The 18,941-nt window shown below is 39.0% G+C and overlaps 1 protein-coding gene across 1 annotated transcript in view; it reads left to right on the top strand.

The window, feature by feature from the left end:
- LOC126150528 (cilia- and flagella-associated protein 57-like) overlaps positions 1-18,941 on the top strand; it is a 329,352-nt gene that overhangs the window by 162,666 nt on the left and 147,745 nt on the right. Inside the window, exons 9-10 of the mRNA XM_049915882.1 lie at positions 1,165-1,482; positions 1,606-1,790. Coding sequence (XP_049771839.1) covers positions 1,165-1,482; positions 1,606-1,790 — 503 coding nt within the window. The remainder of the gene's footprint in view (positions 1-1,164; positions 1,483-1,605; positions 1,791-18,941) is intronic.

The raw sequence follows: 18,941 nt of genomic DNA, 5'->3' as shown, positions 1-18,941 counted from the left end.
GTAAAAGTATTTTGTATAGTTTTAGTATTGGAATGTAATAAACATCAAACTCCAAGTACACAAATTACTTCACTCACGTTGGAACTATCCATCCACTCATTGTACTTCAGCAGGCCTGGTCAGCAAATTCAACGTAAAAGTGCTTGGTACAGATTTCATATTCTACTGTAATATTTTTTGCCATTACAAATGTAAACTGTTATTTTCATTATTTTCTTTTCGTCATACTGTAGATATTTGCTTTGAATTTAAACTAGGAAAAATATCTCTGCTGTATGAACAAGGTACTGAAATGCTTGCTAACCTATGATTGGCTCCATCTTTTAGTGCAGCTGAGACATGAGAGAGGAATTCCCTTTTAGAAGCCTAGTGAGTCAATGCTGTTCTAAATGTTGAGTTGCAAAATCTGATAATTCACTTTTTAAAAATTTTTTAGAACTGGAGCTAGAGTGTAAGTTATGTCAAGCTAAATGCTGTGATGCTATTTTTTGTGAAAACATCAGAGCAATTTCCATAAAATGTTCCCTACTTAGCAGAGCAGACCAATTAAGTGTTAAATTTATGAGCTTTGCATATATTCATATTGTACCATAAATACATGCTTTATTAAGCTGATTAATGCTTCTCAGTTTATACACGTATTTTATGAAAGTGTGTGCCCCTATTAAAACATCATGAAAATGCACTAATGATAGTATAAAGTGATATAGAGTCAGCAGCTTCCTTTCTTTGTGATCGTATTGCTTGTCTGCATTAACTAATCTTGTTAATCCTAACCTCATATTGATTAACTGTGCTATGTTTACTGCCTAAAATGCAGGAAAGTTGATGCTTGTATTTTCCATGCACAAAAACATAATGATACTCATCCATGTGCCATAGAAAAGGAGGCTTGTTTAATATAAATATACTGCCTTCTACTCACTGCATTATGAATTTTACTTCCTAACATAGTGATAGAAATATACATCCCCAAATAGATGAACATGGTTATGATAAATATGTGACTGCACTACTTATTGAAAGCAATATTAAATACTAAGTGATGAAATTAATAAATTTTTATTATTAGGTCAGCTGTCTCAGTTTACATATTTTGTAGCAATCAATGACTGCTGTGTGATTCAAGACTATTATTATTGACTTTCTGTTTGTATTCTGCAGATGTGCATTACTGAGAATAATGAGTTACTGATCACCTGCTCTACAGATGGAATGCTCTGCTTGTGGTCAATTGCTCCATCCCGTAGAAAGAAATCAGCTGCAGTGCTAAGTACTTTATATTTTGAATACATACTTGTGAATAAAGGACATCTGGAAGAATTGACAAACTCTATTGCAGAATTAAATCAGAGAATTGGGGTACTCGAAAAAGAATATGACTATCAAACACAACAGAATGAAGCAAAGTTTACTGAAGAATTGAAGGAGATAGTCAGTAGTTACCAAGAGTTCATGGAAAATATGAGAGAACAGTCAGAGGTCTGATTAATGACATAATCTGTCTAAACCTATATTTCCTTCTTTAATACTGTCATCCTGTTGTGGAAGCAGCTTACTTAAACACCTGATTAATTCTATTTTGTATGTCTAATTTGATAACAGAGAGTGGCAACAGATCACGCTCAGGAGCTGATGAGCTTCAAGGATGATATTGCAAAGAAGAAGTCATACTACGAAATAGAAGTACAGAATTTTGAACTGAATTTTGAGGCCAAATTAATAGAAAAATATAACAAATATCAGGCCCAAGAAGACAAAATGGCAAGGACAAAGGCTAGATATGAGAAGTATGTAATCTGTTATTTTTATTTTATCTATCTATAAATTTTACATAGGAAGAATAAATTCACCAATTAAAGTTTTTCCTCCCCTCCAATACTTACCTGCAATATTATCTAGAAATTAGTCACTATCTGTATATTTAGCTATAATGTAATGATTATAATGAATAATTATAAAAAAGGTTCAGCTTCACTAACTTCCATGTCAAAAACAGTGTCACCTACTAACACTGAATGGCTCTAACTTGATACTCTTTTTCTTTAGTTAGCCTGGGTGTGTGAATGACTATTTACTTCTATTCAAGGGTTATTTTATTTCACTAAATGATTTAACTATTGACATGTTTTGTAACAAGATAACATTTTATGATAAGTGCTGTGATGAAAAAAAAAAGAAATAGAAAAAATTAGGACTTGGCTTATAAAACAGGTGATGACCTGATCTCATGGCACCAATGAGCACTCTATCAAGGTGTTCTGTTATCAAGCTCAGTCATGACTTAATATAATTGTGAGGTTGATAATTGTTGTGATGGAAATAGTACTGATGGCAGCTGAATTGTGTTGGTATCAGTTGGGGATACTGACAGGGGGAGTTTCACAATGTGTGGCTTACCCCTAAATAGGACTGAAGAGATAAAATTGATCTATCTGATTTGTGACATATAGGAGGAGGATATGAGAGCACACATGCTGAGTTGTCACTGGTAGGAGAAGTCTATCCAGACAACACATTCCCATGCTAAATATCTATTTATTTAGTCCTTCTAATTCTACATCTATAGAATATATATACAAGGATATTGGACATGGTTAGGTCTGTACAAGATAAAATACAGTTCGTATTGCATTCCTAAGGACTAGATATTTAAGTAATTTAGAAAAGAGTCATGTATACAACAAACATTAGAGTCAACATTAAAGGAGAATATTCATAAAGCATCTTTATTTTTGTTGTTTGGCTTCTATGTACTCTGTCACATTGTAAAAGCAACGATCAGTTAAATGTGCCTTTAGTTCAGCCTTAAAACAACTGAGTTTACTTACTGATTTAATATGGGTAGGCAGATTATTGTAAATTTTTATCCCAGTATGTCGAGTGCTTTTTTGGCACAATGATGTTCTCACCTGTTTGATATGAAGATCACATTTTTGTCTTGTATTGTATACATGTACATCTTCATTCTTTAATAAGATATCTGGGTGTCTATCAATATATTGTTTGATGAAAACTGACGTTTTGTAGATAAAAATGCAAGGAAGGGGAAGAACTGACAGTTTTTTGAATATGGGTCTGCATGATTTCCTATTGTTTACCTGTTCAATAATTCTTAATATTAGCTTTCGCATCCTGAAAAGTTTAATATTTGTTGTTGCATTGCCCCAGAAGATTATGCCATAATTAATTACAGAATGCACATAGGATTAGTATACATTTAACAGGCTGGCTTTGCTGCAACACGTTTTTAAGATCCTTATGATGTAGCAGGTTTTGCTTAGTTTTCTTTGCAAGTATTCAATGTGTACCTCACATTATTTGTTGTTCTAGAGCCAAGGTCCCAGAAATTTTGTGCTGTCAGCACTTTCAAGAACTCTGTCCCTTAGTTCTATTTGCATGTTTGGATGTTACCTTCCTTTTCTTTGTTTATAATTAGCTTGTTATAGCTGAAACACTGTTCTATACTGTTCATTGTTTGGATAGCAGTCTTTTAGTTTTTCTTCTGTTTCCCACTAATAAGGAAGATTGTATTGTCTGCAAATTGGAGGGTAGTTTGACAAAGCTTGTTGTACATAAGTTCATTGACATAGAGGAGAAACAGAATGGGTCCCAAAACTGATTCTTGAAGGATGCCATATTTCACGTTTTCACATCCTGAATAGTAGTAGCTGATTTTGTTATGGTCAGTATATTGCACTTCAACCACCTGTTTGCTACCACATAGGTATGTCCTGAGCCACTCATTGGATTGATTGATCCTGATTGGTCAATCTTCTGCAGTAGGGCATTATTGTCAATGATGTAGAAAGCTTTGGATAAATCAAGATATATGCTCATCACAAACTCACTCACATCCAGTTTAGCATAGATTTCATTAAGATATTCAAATATTGCACATTCAGTTGAACAGCCTTTCCTCAAACCATGCTGTGAAGAAGAGAGAATTTTATGTTTATTTAGGAAATCAGACAATCTCTTATAAAACTTTTTTTCTAAAATTTGTGAAAATACAGGCAGTAGGGCTATTGGTCTATGGTTTGAAACATCTTCTGGATTTCCAATTTTGAGCAGTGATTTCAGTTTTGCTGTTTTTAAACATGAAGGCAAGGTTTCTGATGCCAGTGACATGTTGCACAAGTGCGTCAGTTCAGCTAAGGCAAGAAAGTATTTTTTAATAATCACATCTGGTATTCCATCAATTCCACATGAGTACCCTGTTTTCAAGGTTTTTATAACTGAAGTGGGAGAATACAAGGTCTATCTGTCAGGAGTCAAAGCAGGAATAGCACAATGGGGTGTAGGGCTTTACATCAGGAAAGAAATGGAACCCAGCGTAGTTGCAATAAGGTATGTAAATAAATGACTGATGTGGATAGATTTGACAGTGTCTAGCAAGAAAATTAGGATTGTGTCAGTATATTCGCATTGTGAAGGGACAGATCAAGATAAGATGGATAGTTTTTATGAGGCACTCAGTGATGTAGTTGTTAGAGTAAGGAACAAGGACAGTGTTCTGCTCATGGGTGATTTTAAAGCCGGGATTGGAAATCGAACAGAAGGGTATGAAAAGGTTATGGGTAAATTTGGAGAGGATATGGAGGCCAACAGGAAAGGGAAACAACTCTTGGATTTCTGTGCCAGTATGGCCTTAGTAATCACAAACTCCTTTTTTAAACATAAGAACATTCACCGGTATACTTGGGAAGGCAGGGGAACCAGATCTGTAATCGACTATATAATAATAGATCAGGAATTCAGGAAGGCTGTGCGGGACACACGTGTATTCAGGGGATTCTCTGATGACACTGATCATTATTTAATCTGCAGTGAAATTGGGATTGTGAAGCCGAAAGTGCAGGAGGTCAGGTCCATATGTAGGAGGATAAGAGTGAAGAAACTTCAGGATAAGGAAATCAGACACAAGTACATAACAGCGGTCTCAGAAAGGTACCAGTTACTTGAATGTAGTCAATTACAGTCATTGGAAAAGGAATGGACAAGGTACAGGGACACAGTACTAGAAGTGGCTAAAGAATGTCTTGGAACAGTAGTGTGTAAAAGTAGGATAAAGCAAACTGCTTGGTGGAATGACACAGTCAAGGCAGCCTGTAAAAGGAAAAAGAAGGCGTATCAAAAATGGCTTCATACTAGAACTCAGGTAGACAAAGAAAGTTATGTTGAAGAAAGAAACAAAGCCAAACAGATAATTGCAGCATCCAAGAAGAAATCTTGGGAAGACTTTGGAAACAGGTTGGATACTATGGGTCAAGCTGCTGGAAAACTATTCTGGAGTGTAATTAGCAGTCTTCAAAATGGAGGTAAGAAGGAAATGACAAGTATTTTGGACAGGTCAGGAAAACTGCTGGTGAATCCTGTGGATGCCTTGGGCAGATGGAGGGAATATTTTGAAGAGTTGCTCAATGTAGTTGAAAATACGATCAGTAATGTTTCAGATTTCGAGGTAGAATGGGATAGGAATGATGATGGAAATAGGATCACATTTGAGGAAGTGGAAAAAATGGTCAATAGATTGCAGTGCAATAAAGCAGCTGGGTTGGATGAAATTAAGTCGGAACTCATCAAATACAGTGGAATGTCAGGTCTTAAATGGCTACACAGGATAATTGAAATGGCCTGGGAGTTGGGACAGGTTCCATCAGACTGGACAAAAACAGTAATCACACTAATCTTTAAACATGGAAACAGAAAAGATTGTAACAACTACAGAAGTATCTCTTTAATCAGCGTTGTGGGTAAAATCTTCTCAGATATTGTTGAAAGGAAAGCGCGAGTATAAGTTGAGGTCCAATTGGATGAAAATCAGTGTGGGTTTAGGCGTCTTAGAGGTTGTCAGGACCAGATCTTTAGCATACGGCAAATAATGGAGAAGTGTTATGAGTGGAACAGGGAATTGTATCTATGCTTTGTAGATCTAGAAAAGGCATATGACCAGGTTCCTAGGAGGAAGTTATTGTCTGTTCTATGAGATTATGGAATAGGAGGCAAACTTTTGCAAGCAATTAAAGGTCTTTACATGGATAGTCAGGCAGCAGTTAGAGTTGACGGTAAATTGAGTTCATGGTTCAGAGTAGTTTCAGGGGTAAGACAAGGCTGCAACCTGTCTCCACTGTCGTTCATATTATTTATGGATCATATGTTGAAAACAATAGACTGGCTGGGTGAGATTAAGATATGTGAACACAAAATAAGCAGTCTTGCATATGTGGATGACTTAGTTGGGATGGCAGATTCGATTGAAAGTTTGCAAAGTAATATTTCAGAGGTAGATCAGAAATGTAAGGACTATTGTATGAAGATTAGCGTCTACAAAACGAAAGTAATGTCAGTGGGAAAGAAATATAAATGGATTGAGTGCCAAATAGGAGGAACAAAGTTAGAACAGGTGGGCAGTTTCAAGTACTTAGGATGCATATTCTCACAGGATGGCAACACAGTGAAAGAACTGGAAGCGAGGTGTAGCAAAGCTAATGCCGTGAGCACTCAGCTACGATCTACTCTCTTCTGCAAGAAGGAAGTCAGTACCAAGATTAAGTTATCTGTGCACCGTTCAATCTTTCGACCAACTTTGTTGTATGAGAGCGAAAAGGTGGGTGGATTCAGGTTACCTTATCAACAAGATTGAGGTTGTTGTTGTGGTCTTCAGTCCTGAGACTGGTTTGATGCAGCTCTCCATGCTACTCTATCCTGTGCAAGCTTCTTCATCTCCCAGTATCTACTGCAACCTACATCCTTCTGAATCTGCTTAGTGTATTCATCTCTTGGTCTCCCTCTACGATTTTTACCCTCCACACTGCCCTCCAATGCTAAATTTGTGATCCCTTGATGCCTCAAAACATGTCCTACCAACCGATCCCTTCTTCTAGTCAAGTTGTGCCACAAACTTCTCTTCTCCCCAATCCTATTCAATACCTCCTCATTAGTTATGTGATCTACCCATCTAATCTTCAGCATTCTTCTGTAGCACCACATTTCGAAAGCTTCTATTCTCTTCTTGTCCAAACTAGTTATCGTCCATGTTTCACTTCCATACATGGCTACACTCCATACAAATACTTTCAGAAACGACTTCCTGACACTTAAATCTATACCCGATGTTAACAAATTCCTCTTCTTGAGAAACGCTTTCCTTGCCATTGCCAGTCTACATTTTATATCCTCTCTACTTCGACCATCATCGGTTATTTTACTCCCTAAATAGCAAAACTCCTTTACTACTTTAAGTGTCTCATTTCCTAATCTAATTCCCTCAGCATCACCCGACTTAATTTGACTACATTCCATTATCCTCATTTTGAGGTTACGGATATGAAAGTAGCTAGGATGATTGCAGGTACTAGTAGATGGGAACAATGGCAGGAGGGTGTCCACAATGAGGAAATCAAAGAAAAACTGGGAACGAACTCTATAGATGTAGCAGTCAGGGGGAACAGGCTTAGATGGTGGGGTCATGTTACACGCATGGGAGAAGCAAGGTTACCCAAGAGACTCATGGGTTCAGCAGTAGAGGGTAGGAGGAGTTGGGGCACACCAAGTAGAAGGTACCTGGATTCGGTTAAGAATGATTTTGAAGTAATAGGTTTAACATCAGAGGAGGCACCAATGTTAGCACTGAATGGGGAATCATGGAGGAATTTTATAAGGGGGCTATGCTCCAGACTGAATGCTGAAAGGCATAATCAGAGACCCCGGAATTTTTTAACCATAAGCTGCAGCATGAAGATTGGAATTCAGTTCGCAGAGTAGATGATGTTGATACAAAGTTCAACATATTCATAAATGAATTCCTATCCCACTTTGAAGAAGCTTTTCCTAAAAAGTTTGTTAGGAACAATATTTCCTCGTCCTTAAAGAAGCCATGGATCACAAAGGGTATTCGAGTGTCATGTAAATATAAGAGAGAACTTTATGTTGCAACCAGAGGGTCAAGGGACAGAGAATTAATCAGCCATTATAACATGTATTGTAAAATCCTAAAGAAAGTTATTCAGACATCAAAAGCACTGTATTATGTAAAAGAAATTGATAACTTCAATAATAAAATGAAGACTGTCTGGCAAATAGTTAACAAGGAGACAGGGAACAATAAAAAAAGAGCTGTAGAAAACTTCATAATCAAACATGAAGGGAATCTTGTGCAAAATCCTGAGATCATAGCTGAAATCTTTAATAAACACTTCCTGTCAGTGTCTGAGCAAATAGGCTGCAAGGGTTCTGTGAATGATGCCCTGACCTTTTTGCGAAATGCTTTCCCTAACAAAATCATCCAAATGCATATTAGACCCGTTACAGTATCAGAAATTGAAAGAACAATTGCCTCCATGAAAACCAAGAACTCCTGTGGAGTAGACAATATTTCTAGCAAATTGTTAAAGCAGTGTTGTACTTCTGTAAGCAATATACTGTGTCATATTTTCAATGCCTCTTTGCAGCAAGGAATTGTTCCTGATAGACTAAAGTATGCTATCGTGAAGCCTCTCTTTAAGAAAGGGGAGAAAACTGATGTTAAAAATTTCAGACCAATATCTCTCCTGACTGTGTTTTCAAAGGTACTAGAAAAGCTCATGTATTCTAGAATTTTAGAACACCTACATAAATTCAATATTCTCAGCAAACATCAGTTTGGTTTCCGGAAAGGTCTGTCAACTGAACAAGCAATATATGCTTTTATAGATAAGGTTTTGGAATCTCTAAATGAGAAAATGGTGGCAACAGGGTTATTTTGTGATTTATGTAAAGCCTTTGACACTGTGAACCACCAAATACTGTTACTGAAGGCAGACCATCTAGGAATAAGTGGTGTAGCAAATAACTGGCTTCAGTCATACCTGACAGAGAGGAAACAGAAAGTAGTCTTAGATAAGTCAGACAATTTGTGTGGTGGAATGATTAATTAATCGGAATGGAGAGACATAAATTGTGGAGTTCCACAGGGCTCTATTCTTGGTCCTTTACTGTTCCTGTTATTTATAAATGATTTACCTTATTCTTCAATGATTCAGTGCAATTTTACCATCTTTGCAGATGATACTAACATAATGGTTAATCGTCTTAAATGAGAAAATGTTCAAGAGTCTGTTAATACTATTCTTATAGATTTAATGAAGTGGTTTACTGCAAATGGTCTTTCACTTAACCTGAGTAAGACTAATTATATTCAGTTCACCCCAACTGCCAAAACTGAGGAAGAAATGACTGTTAAATATGCCACACAGGTCATAGAAAGAGTGGAAGTAACGAAGTTTCTAGGCGTGAAGATTGACTGTAGAGTAAACTGGTCCCATCACATTTTAGATCTTTACAAGAGACTCAGCTCTTCAGTTTTTGCAATGCGAATCATCTCTGTCAGTGCAAACTTAAGCATTAAAAAAGCTGCATACTATGGTTACTTCCATTCTTTGATGGCATATGGAATTATTTTCTGGGGAAATCAGCCTCTTGCAAAGAAAATATTCATTGCTCAGAAGCGTGTTGTAAGAGTGATGTCTGGTGTAGATCCTAGATGCAGCTGCAGAAGCCTATTCCGGAATCTGGGAATTCTTACAACTACTTCTCAATATATATACTCACTTATGTGTTTCATAAGTAAAAACACTGATTTATACAAATGTAACAGTGAATACCATCAGTATAACACAAGGAGGAAACATGATTTCCACACTGAAGGTAAAAATGTGAAGATTGTGCAGAAGGGTGTACAGTCCTCTGGTATAAAGATATTTAATGCTCTTCCTCCAGAAATCAAATGTGAAATTGCCAACAAATCTACATTTAAAGAGCTTCTGAGGCAATTTCTTTTAGCCATGTCATTTTACAGTTTGGAAGAGTTTATGAAACACAGTGAGAAACGGCCTTAAAATAAGATGTATTATCATATAAATTGAACATTAAGCTGAACATTCTTGTCACATATGTAACTCTTTTAGTGTTAACTGCTTATATTTAACAGTCTGTGTTGTATGACCTTTTCAGGTTTAATTTACTTTGTTTTATACCTGTAATCTGTAGGTCTAAGGATTCCCATTCCATTATATTGTGTTATGGATCATTGTAGTGGTTAAGTAACTTTATATTCTTTACCTGTAAAAATAGTGTACAAGTACTTGTCATTGACAATGTAAAAATTGACACACACTACATCCATGTGAAATTGTCACAGTTGGATCCATGGTGTAAGAAATAAATAAATAAATAAATAAATAAATAAAATCAGTCTTAAATGATGATGATGATAAAATTTCTTCAGTATTTGTGGGTGAAAGGAACAATGTGTAGACACATTTCTCACGCGATTGGAAGATGTCGGTGATATTTTGTTGTGTTCTTCTAGTCCACTCACCAACTGTGCACTTATGTTTGCAAAATATATGTTGAAGGTCTCTGCAATTTTTTTGGGCAAGAAATCAATTGTCCTTCATAAGGTTAGTTTATATTTTTATATTTTTTTTTTTTGTTTCACTTTTTGTTTGATTTTTTTATAACTTCCCATATAGCGTTAGATTTTTTTTTTAATTTTCAGTGTATTTGTCATTTGCTATTGTTTTAGTTTTCCTAATGACATTTTTGAGGATCCTCTTGTAATTCTTCAGGTACAAATGAAATTCATGAGGCATATTCTGTGTCTTTGCTATATTGTGTAATCTTCTTTTCTCTGCACAAGAGATTCTAATACTTGTTGTAATCCATTTGTTGTTTCTGAAGTGATGTTGACTTTTTTTTTTAATGGAAATGCAGCTTCAAAGTATGGCATGAAGGTTTCCATGAATTTTTCAAAGATTTTTGGCATTTTCACAGGCATACACTTCATACCAGATTTCTTCACTTAGTCTCTGTATAAAAACATTTATTTGTTTGTTAGTGAATTTTCTTGTTCCTTTTACAAGTTCCTCTTTCTCATTTGTTTTGTTTGGGGTGTGTAAAGCAATAAACTGTGCATAGTGATCACTGAAGCCAGTATTAAGATTTCTGGCACAGAAATTGTTATTTACATTTGTGTTTATTAATATCTGATCACTTTTTGATCTTGCTGTAGGTGTAACTCTTGTAGGAGAATCTATGGTGGCTTTTATGTTATATGTTTCCAGTAGGACCATTAAGCTTTGCTGGTCTTTTGAGATTTCTTAATCAATATTATGTATTTAAAGCTGCTTCTAGTTGATGACAGAAATCCCATCAGTGCTCCTATAAACACAGATGGTTATTAATGTCTTAATCAGTTTAAAATCTTTTGCAGTATGCTCCCACAGATCAATCTGTGACTCACAAAAAGGAAAACTTAGTAGATGTCATAAAGAAAAAAAAATCAATCTGTTAAGTAACACTGAATATTTCAGAAACTTCACAGTGTTTCATCAAAACATGCAATCAATGAACTACAAAATACAGGAACTTGAAGTTGAAATAAAGCCCACCATGAAATTTATAGAAACTCAATTTTACATTTGAAACATATTATTAAATATACTTAATTAAAGTAAAAGTGTACCAGTACATCTTTGGATGTAGAAAATTTAGCTCTGCATGGTGGTGAACTGGATTGTTGTAAAGATTAAACTTTAATATTTTGAAACTCTGGAATTTGTTGACAACAATGATTTTGAATGAAGATGTTTCTTGAACTAAACAAGTTTAAGAGAAGATAAGCTATAAGATAAATGAGGACTTCCAAACAAATTATGTCAGTTCTGAAGTAAATAATTATTGGTAGATTCAGATTTTTAAGTTCATATGGTCTTCCTGAATCTCAAAATTCACATATTTCCTTAAAGAAAATGTATCTGGATGAAATAATTATACAGTTATCATCAGACAGATAAAAATTATGCTGTCAGTGATAAACTTTGGAAAAATAAAATAGAGAAATGCTATTATGCATGAAATAGTATACAACAATTAGAGTTTCCCCACCTTGCTTTGTTTTTGTGAATTGCGATTTATTTGTCTCATAACATACAGATAATAATAATTTAGTTAGAGTATAGGAGATGTGTCATAAAATGGTAATACATCTTCACTCATGTAAAACTACATTTCATAAGACAGAGCAGTAGTTTAACATTAATGTAATATTTTTATAAAAAGATATATACATTTCCACAACTACATCCTGCTCAAATATTCAATGCATCCTTCATGAAATCTTTGAGCTAAAAACAAAGATGTGACTTACCAAATGAAGGTGCTGGCAGGTCGACAGACACACAAATGAACACAAACATACACACAAAATTCAAGCTTTCGCAACAAACGGTTGCCTCATCAGGAAAGAGGGAAGGAGAGGGATAGACGTAAGGATGTGGGATTTAAGGGAAAGGGTAAGGAGTCATTCCAGTCCCGGGAGCGGAAAGACTTACCTTAGGGGGAAAATAGGACGGTTATACACTCGCACACACACACATATACATCCACACATATACAGACACAAGCAGACATATTTAAAGACAAAGAGTTTGGGCAGAGATGTCAGTCAAGGCAGAAGTGCAGAGGCAAAGATGTTGTTGAATGACAGGTGAGGTATGAGTGGTGGCAACATGAAATTAGCGGAGATTGGCCTGGTGGATAACGGGATGAGAGGATATATTGAAGTGCAAGTTCCCATCTCCGGAGTTCGGATAGGTTGGTGTTAGTGGGAAGTATCCAGATAACCCTGACGGTGTAACACTGCAACAAGATGTGCTGGCCGTGCACCAAGGTATGTTTAGCCACAGGGTGATCCTCATTACCAACAAACACTGTCTGCCTGTGTCCATTCATGTGAATGGGCAGTTTGTTGCTGGTCATTCCCACATAGAATGCATCACAGTGTAGGCAGGTCAGTTGGTAGATCACGTGGGTGCTTTCACACGTGGCTCTGACTTTGATTGTGTACACCCTCCGGGTTACAGGACTGGAGTAGGTGGTGGTGGGAGGGTGCATGGGACAGGTTTTACACCGGGGGCGGTTACAGGGGTAGGAGCCAGAGGGTAGGGAAGGTGGTTTGGGGATTTCATAGGGATGAACTAAGAGGTTACCATCTTTGTTTTTAGGTATATTTTTCCTACATGGAATGTTTCCTTCTATTTTATATATATATATATATATATATATCCACTCCACCAAGAGTGTCTTTCCGCCATCCACCTAACCTTCGTAACCTCTTAGTTCATCCCTATGAAATCCCCAAACCACCTTCCCTACCCTCTGGCTCCTACCCCTGTAACCGCCCCCGGTGCAAAACCTGTCCCATGCACCCTCCCACCACCTCCTGTTCCAGTCCTGTAACCCGGAAGGTGTACACGATCAAAGGCAGAGCCACGTGTGAAAGCACCCACGTGATTTACCAACTGACCTGCCTACACTGTGAAGCGTTCTATGTGGGAATGACCAGCAACAAACTGTCCATTCGCATGAATGGACACAGGCAGACAGTGTTTGTTGGTAATGAGGATCACCCTGTGGCTAAACATGCCTTGGTGCACGGCCAGCACATCTTGGCACAGTGTTACACCGTCCGGGTTATCTGGATACTTCCCACTAACACCAACCTGTCAGAACTCCGGAGATGGGAACTTGCCCTTCAGCATATCCTCTCTTCTCGCTATCCACCAGGCCTCAATCTCCACTAATTTCTAATTTCAATTTGCCGCCGCTCATACCTCACCTGTGTTTCAACACAATCTTTGCCTCTGTACTTCCGCCCCGACTGACATCTCTGCCCAAACTCTTTGCCTTTACAAATGTCTGCTTGTGTCTGTGTATATGCGGATGGATATGTGTGTATGTGTGTGTGTGCGAGTGTATACCTGTCCTTTTTTCCCCCTAAGGTAAGTCTTTCCGCTCCCGGGATTGGAATGACTCCTTACCCTCTACCTTAAAACCCAAATCCTTTTGTCTTTCCCTCTCCTTCCCTCTTTCCTGACAAGGCAACCATTGGTTGCGAAAGCTAGAATTTTGTGTGTATGTTTGTGTTTGTTTGTGTGTCTATCGACCTGCCAGTGCTTTTGTTTGGTAAGTCTCATCATCTTTTTTTCTTTTTAGATATATTTTTCCCATGTTTAATGTTTCCCTCTATTATATTCATATCATTAATTTGAACCCAACAATCACGTTTGTTATTGTTATTGTTATTGTCACTGTTACATTTCGTAGTCTTTTCTGTCGTCTTATTTCCTCCTCCTGTTTTTGCCAGCAGTTTCACTTTCTATTCACCTTCTCCTTTTTTACCGTAATCCAGTATACAATTTTATCCACCGATATATACTCAATAATACGTAATAATACGTAACCCACTTCCAAACCATAACCAAAAAAATTTTTTCCCGCTTTCAACACTACCGCTGCTGTAAAATCCACCATTTCCATTTCACAAACAGTTCCTTTCAGCTATCAAACAACCTTTTTGGCTAGTTTTAATAACTTTTGCTTTATTTCCATTTCCGTTTTTCTCACATCATCGATCATTTTTAGCCGCTTCCCACAGGTTTTAACGTCATTATTTCTTCATCAGACAATTGTTAGCTTCATTTCCATAATCTGCAACCACCAAACCACTCCTTTTAATACATCCTCACGTAGTTTTTTCGAAATTTTCCCGTATTTCTCCACCCTTTAACGTGTTTTGGCGGCAACACAACCACCTAACCTTTATGCACATCATTATCTACCTACACAAGTTCACCACAGGATCAACATAGCCCAGCTTTAACCAACCCTTTTTCGCCTTTTTTCACACCAGATATCCATTTGCTTTCTAGTTTTACCTTTATCTCTCCCCATATATTTTTATATTTATTTTCATTTTCATTTCAGCCTCGTGTCCCACTTTCCACCTTCTAGTACCATGTCACCCTCACAACACCCCCACAACGACCCCATTAAGTTTTATTTACATTCCCTCCGCAAACATGCCTTCGCCCTAGCCAGATTACACTTCCATATTTTATTTTCTCAGGCTTGTCTGACATTTGGCATCACCCCCAAAGGCCTCACACTTAAAATTCCCATCTCTGGCTGCAACCCTTCTTTCCATCAGTCCCTATACAAGTTCCAAACCGAACAATCCATTGCCCTCACCCACCTAATCCTTCACCTACACATCCACTCAGCCAATCTACACACCCATCAGCTCCTATCCTTAATAAAAGTCCTCAATCTTTCCTCTCCCACATCCACACCGGTTGTTCAGAGCATCCTCCTACAGGCCAACCGCAAATTAGAACAGCATGCCACCCTCCACCTTAAAAAACTATCCAATCTCCTGGTTTCCCACCTCCGGAAAGGCAACTCACTCACCCTTCACAACCTTTCCAGCAAACCTCAACCTCCTCTCATTGCACACAAACCCAGTCTCTCCCATCTACTCAATCTCCCACTTCCAGCTCCACTCCCTCCAAAACCTCAAAATTCCAATCAACACAATCTGGAACCACAACACCCCAATTCAATAGTTAACCTTTCCTCCAAACCTCTCTCCCAATCCGAAACCTCTGTCCTATCCAAAGGCCTCACCTTCAGCCCCACTCCCAGATTTAACCAAACAGCCCTCATCAAAGATTTACTGTCCTACACCCGTACTCTCTGCTGGAAATATCACTTTGCCATGAAGAAAAATGATCCTAATCCTACTCCTAATGATCCAACTCCCCAAGACACTATCCAAATTGAACCATGCCTGGAAACGTTCCGTCCTCCGTCACAGCAGGACCCACCTCCTCTTCCTCAAAATCACCCTCTCATAACCTTCCAGGAATTTCTGACTTCCAGCCTTGCCTCTCAATCCTTCTTAAAAAACCTTAATCCTACTCCCAACATCACCACTGCTGAAGACCAGGCTATCCGTGATCTTAAGGCTGACCAATCCATCGTCATTCTTCCGGCGGACAAGGGTTCCAGGACAGTGGTTCTTGATCGTCGGGAGTATGTGGCTGAGGGACTGCGTCAGCTTTCAGACAACACTACTTACAAAGTTTGCCAAGGTAATCCCATTCCTGATGTCCAGGCGGAGCTTCAAGGAATCCTCAGAAACTTAGGCCCCTACAAAACCTTTCACCTGACTCCATCAACCTCCTGACCCCACCAACACCCCGCACCCCTACCTTCTACCTTCTTCCCAAAATTCACAAACCCAATCATCCCGGCCGTCCCATTGTAGCTGGTTACCAAGCCCCCATAGAACGCATCTCTGCCTACGTAGATCAACACCTTCAACCCATTACATGCAGTCTCCCATCCTTCATCAAAGACACCAACCACTTTCATGAACGCCTGGAATCCCTACCCAGTCTGTTACCCCCGGAAACCATCCTTGTAACCATTTATGCCACTTCCTTATACACAAATATTCCGCATGTCCAGGGCCTCGCTGCGATGGAGCACTTCCTTTCACGCCGATCACCTGCTGCCCTACCTAAAACCTCTTTCCTCATTACCTTAGCCAGCTTCATCCTGACCCACAACTTCTTCACTTTTGAAGGCCAGACATACCAACAATTAAAGGGAACAGCCATGGTTACCAGGATGGCCCCCTCGTACGCCAACCTATTCATGGGTCGCTTAGAGGAAGCCTTCTTGGTTACCCAGGCCTGCCAACCCAAAGTTTGGTACAGATTTATTGATGACATTTTCATGATCTGGACTCACAGTGAAGAAGAACTCCAGAATTTCCTCTCCAACCTCAACTGCTTTGGTTCCATCAGATTCACCTGGTCCTACTCTAAATCCCATGCCACTTTCCTTGACGTTGACCTCCACCTGTCCAATGGCCAGCTTCACATGTCCGTCCACATCAAACCCACCAACAAGCAACAATACCTCCATTATGACAGCTGCCACCCATTCCACATCAAACAGTCCCTTCCCTACAGCCTAGGTCTTCGTGGCAAACGAATCTGCTCCAGTCCGGAATCCTTGAACCATTACACCAACAACCTGAAAACAGCTTTTGCATCCCGTAACTACCCTCCCGACCTGGTATAGAAGCAAATAACCAGAGCCACTTCCTCATCTCCTCAAACCCAGAACCTTCCACAGAAGAACCCCAAAAGTGCCCCACTTGTGACAGGATACTTTCCGGGACTGGAATAGATTCTGAATGTGTCTCTCCAGCAGGGATACGACTTCCTCAAATCCTGCCCAGAAATGAGATCCATCCTTCATGAAATCCTCCCCACTCCACCAAGAGTGTCTTTCCGCCGTCCACCTAACCTTCGTAACCTCTTAGTTCATCCCTATGAAATCCCCAAACCACCTTCCCTACCCTCTGGCTCCTACCCCTGTAACCGCCCCCGGTGCAAAACCTGTCCCATGCACCCTCCCACCACCACCTGTTCCAGTCCTGTAACCCGGAAGGTGTACACGATCAAAGTCAGAGCCACGTGTGAAAGCACCCACGTGATTTACCAACTGACCTGCCTACACTGTGAAGCGTTCTATGTGGGAATGACCAGCAACAAACTGTCCATTCGCATGAATGGACACAGGCAGACAGTGTTTGTTGGTAATGAGGATCACCCTGTGGCTAAACATGCCTTGGTGCACGGCCAGCACATCTTGGCACAGTGTTACACCATCCGGGTTATCTGGATACTTCCCACTAACACCAACCTGTCAGAACTCCGGAGATGGGAACTTGCCCTTCAGCATATCCTCTCTTCTCGCTATCCACCAGGCCTCAATCTCCGCTAATTTCTAATTTCAATTTGCCGCCGCTCATACCTCACCTGTCTTTCAACATCATCTTTGCCTCTGTACTTCTGCCCCGACTGACATCTCTGCCCAAACTCTTTGCCTTTACAAATGTCTGCTTGTGTCTGTGTATATGCGGATGGATATGTGTGTGTGTGTGTGTGTGTGTGTGTGTGTGTGTGTGTGTGTGTGTGTGCGAGTGTATACCTGTCCTTTTTTCCCCCTAAGATAAGTCTTTCTGCTCCCGGGATTGGAATGACTCCTTACCCTCTCCCTTAAAACCCAAATCCTTTTGTCTTTCCCTCTCCTTCCCTCTTTCCTGACGAGGCAACCATTGGTTGCGAAAGCTAGAATTTTGTGTGTATGTTTGTGTGTCTATCGACCTGCCAGCGCTTTTGTTTGGTAAGTCTCATCATCTTTCTTTCTTTTTAGATATATTTTTCCCACGTGGAATGTTTCCCTCTATTATATATATATATATATATATATATATGTGAACCATAGATCATTACCATTGGTGGGGAGGCTTGCGTGCCTCAGCGATACAGATGGCCATACCATAGGTGCAACCACAACGGAGGGGTATCTGTTGACAGGCCAGACAAACACGTGGTTCCTGAAGAGGGGCTGCAGCCTTTTCAGTAGTTGCAGAGGCATCAGTCTGGATCATTGACTGATCTGGCCAAGGGAATGCAGATTTACTGTATGGTTAAATGATGATGGCGTCCTCTTGGGTAAAATATTCCGGAGGTAAAATAGTCCCCCATTTGGATCTCCGGGTGGGGCCTACTCAAGAGGACATCATTATCAGGAAAAAGATAACTGGCATTCTACAGATCGGAGTGTGGAATGTCAGATCCCTTAATCTGACAGGTAGGTTAGAAAATTTAAAAAGGGAAATGGATAGGTTAAAGTTAGATATAGTGGGAATTAGTGAAGTTCGGTGGCAGGAGGAACAACACTTTTGGTCAGGTGAATACAGGGTTATAAATACAAAATCTAATAGGGGTAATGCTGGAGTAGGTTTATTAATGAATAAAAAAATAGGAGTGCGGGTAAGCTACTACAAACAGCATAGTGAACGCATTATTGTGGCCAAGATAGAAACAAAGCCCACACCTACTACAAGTAGTACAAGTTTATATGTCAACTAGCTAGGCAGATGATCAAGAAATTGATGAAATGTATGATGAGATAAAAGAAATTATTTAGGAAGTGAGGGAGACGAAAATTTAATAATCATGAGTGACTGGAATTCG

Source organism: Schistocerca cancellata, chromosome 2, assembly GCF_023864275.1.
Source record: "Schistocerca cancellata isolate TAMUIC-IGC-003103 chromosome 2, iqSchCanc2.1, whole genome shotgun sequence".
Lineage (NCBI taxonomy): Eukaryota > Metazoa > Arthropoda > Insecta > Orthoptera > Acrididae > Schistocerca > Schistocerca cancellata.
This window is presented reverse-complemented; position numbering and strand designations above follow the sequence as displayed.